Source organism: Odontomachus brunneus, unplaced genomic scaffold (assembly GCF_010583005.1).
Source record: "Odontomachus brunneus isolate Ranch 3 - 2012 unplaced genomic scaffold, Obru_v1 Obru_scaffold_150, whole genome shotgun sequence".
NCBI lineage: Eukaryota > Metazoa > Arthropoda > Insecta > Hymenoptera > Formicidae > Odontomachus > Odontomachus brunneus.
The window spans coordinates 321,462-324,765 of NW_022639600.1; the positions used below are offsets into that span (position 1 = coordinate 321,462).

Here is a 3,304-nt window from a genome sequence, read left to right on the forward strand (position 1 = left end):
ATCTCTCATCGTTCATTTTGATCCGTATATTTTGATCATCGAAATCTTTGATTCACCGTTTGACCGTACGAAGATTCCGTCGCCAGGATGCCGTTTCCACGCTTTCACGCGCATCCCCGGAAATCCTCGTTATTAATCTGAATTTTCGAACCTTCGCGACGGCGTAATAATTGTCGGAATATCTCGCGCACACGTTACATGAGGACACAGTTACTTTGAACACCGAACACTGTATATTTATGTCACAATCGAATGAAAGCCGTTTATGTATGACAAACATTGTACATGATTCCTTTTTTTCCCTTTTTCAAGAGGATCTCAGCAGCTAAGGGAAGTCTCACCGCTGTTTCTTGATATAATGAGAACAATAATAATATAATATATTAATAATTGTTATAATAATAAAATAAAATAGTAATTCGCTGCGGGAAGACGAGAGAACAGCTTTGGCAGACGATCTTTTTACCTTCCTCTACGAACCTCCGAAATTATCGGCTGCTTTCTAAAGTTCAGGGGAGCTCTCTACACGCGCGCTCTACATCGTTAATCGATCAGCCAGTGGTGCAGATTTTTGCAAGAACATGCTACGGGGAGTGGGGGAGTGGAGGAAAGGAAAGAGACGCTAACGCTCGAGTCCTTACTTGTGAATCACTTTGGATCTCCGAATTTATCGGGAAGATCTCACGTCGTCGCTAAAGAGAGATAGAGAAGGAGAGAGGGAGAGAGTCTCTCCCTCTCTTTCTCTCTCTCCCGTATATTGTGAACAATTCGCGTTTAAATACTCAGCTTCGCTTACGCGAGCTACTACACCACTGTGCGTTCGACCAACACACCCTGACGCTGATGATACGTCTAACTTTTCGTCATCTCGATAATAAACGTGTTACGTATCGGTTCCCAATCGATTCTCCGGTTGATTGCGCGGCTTAACCCTCCCAAGATCTTGCCGACGTGCCATTTTTAGAAAACTACCGCGCGATCAATAACTCCTCTCTCTCGCACTCTCTTACTCTCTCATTCTCACACACATATACACATACACACACACACACACTCTCTCTCTCTCTCTCTCTTTCTCTCTACGAGGGAAGTTGTCGCGAATTATGTCAACGGGTTAGATACAGAAGAGCGAGCTTCTTCGACGAGCGAGACTAAAACGAAAGAAAGATATTCTCTTGGAGCTGAAAATTCTTTCTCCCTTTTCACTTTGTTTCAATCCACGACAACGCGGTAACGGTACGTAAGTGCGATCCTGGAAGGGTTAATAACCTCCGCCGAGAACCGGAAGCAACGATCACCGAGACGCGCACACCATCCCGAATCATTAACAGTAATTAACTCGTTATAATTAACCGACGGCAGCGCACCCTGAAAACGCGGTCGCACAGCGACGGTCTGTGCGGTCGCTGCATGCCGAAATGCATGATTCCCGGGCAGTATGTGTGTTGTGTGCGTGTGTGTACCTATGTGTGTGTGTCGTGTGTAAACGGCTGCTCCGACTGGTAGTCCCGCCGCTATCCAAATTCGTGCGCCCTGCCTCGCAATCAATTGGCGACTGGATAAAGGATCGAGAAGATAAGGGTCGAGGAGATGAGAGTGCGCTTTCGTTGCCCGATTAGAGGAGACGATTGGAGATTGGCGGATGATTACTGCTTGCCCGACTTCTTGTTCGACCTCTCGCCTGCAAAGAGAAGCGGAAGATTGCGGATGCGATCGCTATTTCATTCCCTCTTCCTCTCCCTCTCTCTCTCGTCCTCTTTCTTTTCTCGTTCTTTCTTGCGTTCGTGCAATTGATCGATACGAGCAAATAACAATACAATTACCTTTGGCGGACTTTTTGGTGTTGGTCTCCTGTTTACACCTCTTGGTGAGCCGTCGCATCTTCTCGCAGGTTGCGTCGCTGTTCGCTTTCAGATTATCGATTCTCGTCATCATCTGATTCACGCATCCGCTCCACGTTCCTTTCTCGTATCGACACGCTGCGATCAACAGTCGATTAGAAAAAGAAAAATGGAAACATGCCGTCACCGGTGGCTCTCCTGCAGCGCCGTCGTCATACCGGTGACACCACGACGGCGGCGGAGACCGGTGTTAATCGCGGGCGCGCTCACCTTTCTTGCATTTCTTCTGGATAATCTTGGTCTGCTCGCAGGACTTGTCGCCCTTCTTGAGGCTCAGGGTGCGCGACCGCGTGTTGGTGTTCGGGTCGCATTCCGACCATTGACCCTTCACATATCTGCACGACGAGGAGCCGCCGGATGCTGTGTCAGCCAGATGCGAAACGTCAATAGAAACAATTGGACGTAACGTCGATCAAGCGAGTAGAGAGAAACTTTTCAAGACGACAAGGAGCGACTTAATTACGCCGTCCACGGACGTGCCGTGTTTGCACATGCACATACACACGCACAGGCAAACCAGTCAACCGGTTCACAGGCCGCGCTTGGCTCGAGGTAACATTGCGATCGCAAAAAAGTAGCAGATTAATTGCAAAAAGGGGAACTCACTTCGCTCGTTAGTGCCGCGCACCGTCCGCACAAGGACCTCCTTGTCGTCCTCCTCCCACAGTCCATCATTTTGCGCTCGTGCGACCGTAAGGATCATCGACAGGGCGATGGCCGCTAGAAGCAGGCTCCAGCACAGCTTCATTCTGCAGGCAGAAAATAGGATGTCTCGTTAAAAGCTCCACCCTTAATTAGAATCGTTTTGATTATTGCACGGAGCACGTGATCCGAACGGCCGGATTATTACACGCGCACTGGCCGGGAAATATCTTTCAACTGCCACTCTGATAGACCCGACAGATATACGCATATCATGTGACACGCAATCAAAATGTACAAGATCGTTCGTGTATAAGGGGAGCATAATAAATTTATGATTCAGATATGAGAGACGATCTGTCCGATCGATTCGAGTTTCATCTTCGTTTCAGGATAGATACGCGTCCTTATCTTATCACGGATGGAAACGCTGCCACAACCATGACGACAACAAGCGCGGTAGGACGCGCAATCGATGTAAGACAATGCGTCGTCATCGTCGTCGTTGTCGCAAAACTCGATAATCTCACAATAATCGCGAAAATCCTATCGTGCCAAGCGAGACGGCTTAATTAGCGCGAGTTTCTCAGACGAGTAATTAATACGATAATTTGGCGATAACGGACTCCGTACAGCAATAGCGGCAGCAACGAACCTCTTTTCGAGGGCGGTCGATGAATCGAATATTGTGCTGAAGAGAGTATTGTGAGAGAGAGAGAAAGAGAGAGAGAGAGAGAGAGAGAGAGAGAGAGAGAGAGAGA

General features: G+C 48.1%; 1 protein-coding gene across 1 annotated transcript in view; it reads right to left on the reverse strand.

The window, feature by feature from the left end:
• Positions 1-301: 301 nt before the first annotated feature.
• LOC116850591 overlaps positions 302-3,304 on the reverse strand; it is a 9,940-nt gene continuing 6,937 nt past the window's right edge. Inside the window, exons 2-5 of the mRNA XM_032829069.1 lie at positions 2,508-2,650; positions 2,112-2,261; positions 1,824-1,979; positions 302-1,681 (exon numbers count right to left, since the gene is read on the reverse strand). Coding sequence (XP_032684960.1) covers positions 1,647-1,681; positions 1,824-1,979; positions 2,112-2,261; positions 2,508-2,649 — 483 coding nt within the window. The 5' untranslated portion in view covers position 2,650 and the 3' untranslated portion in view covers positions 302-1,646. The remainder of the gene's footprint in view (positions 1,682-1,823; positions 1,980-2,111; positions 2,262-2,507; positions 2,651-3,304) is intronic.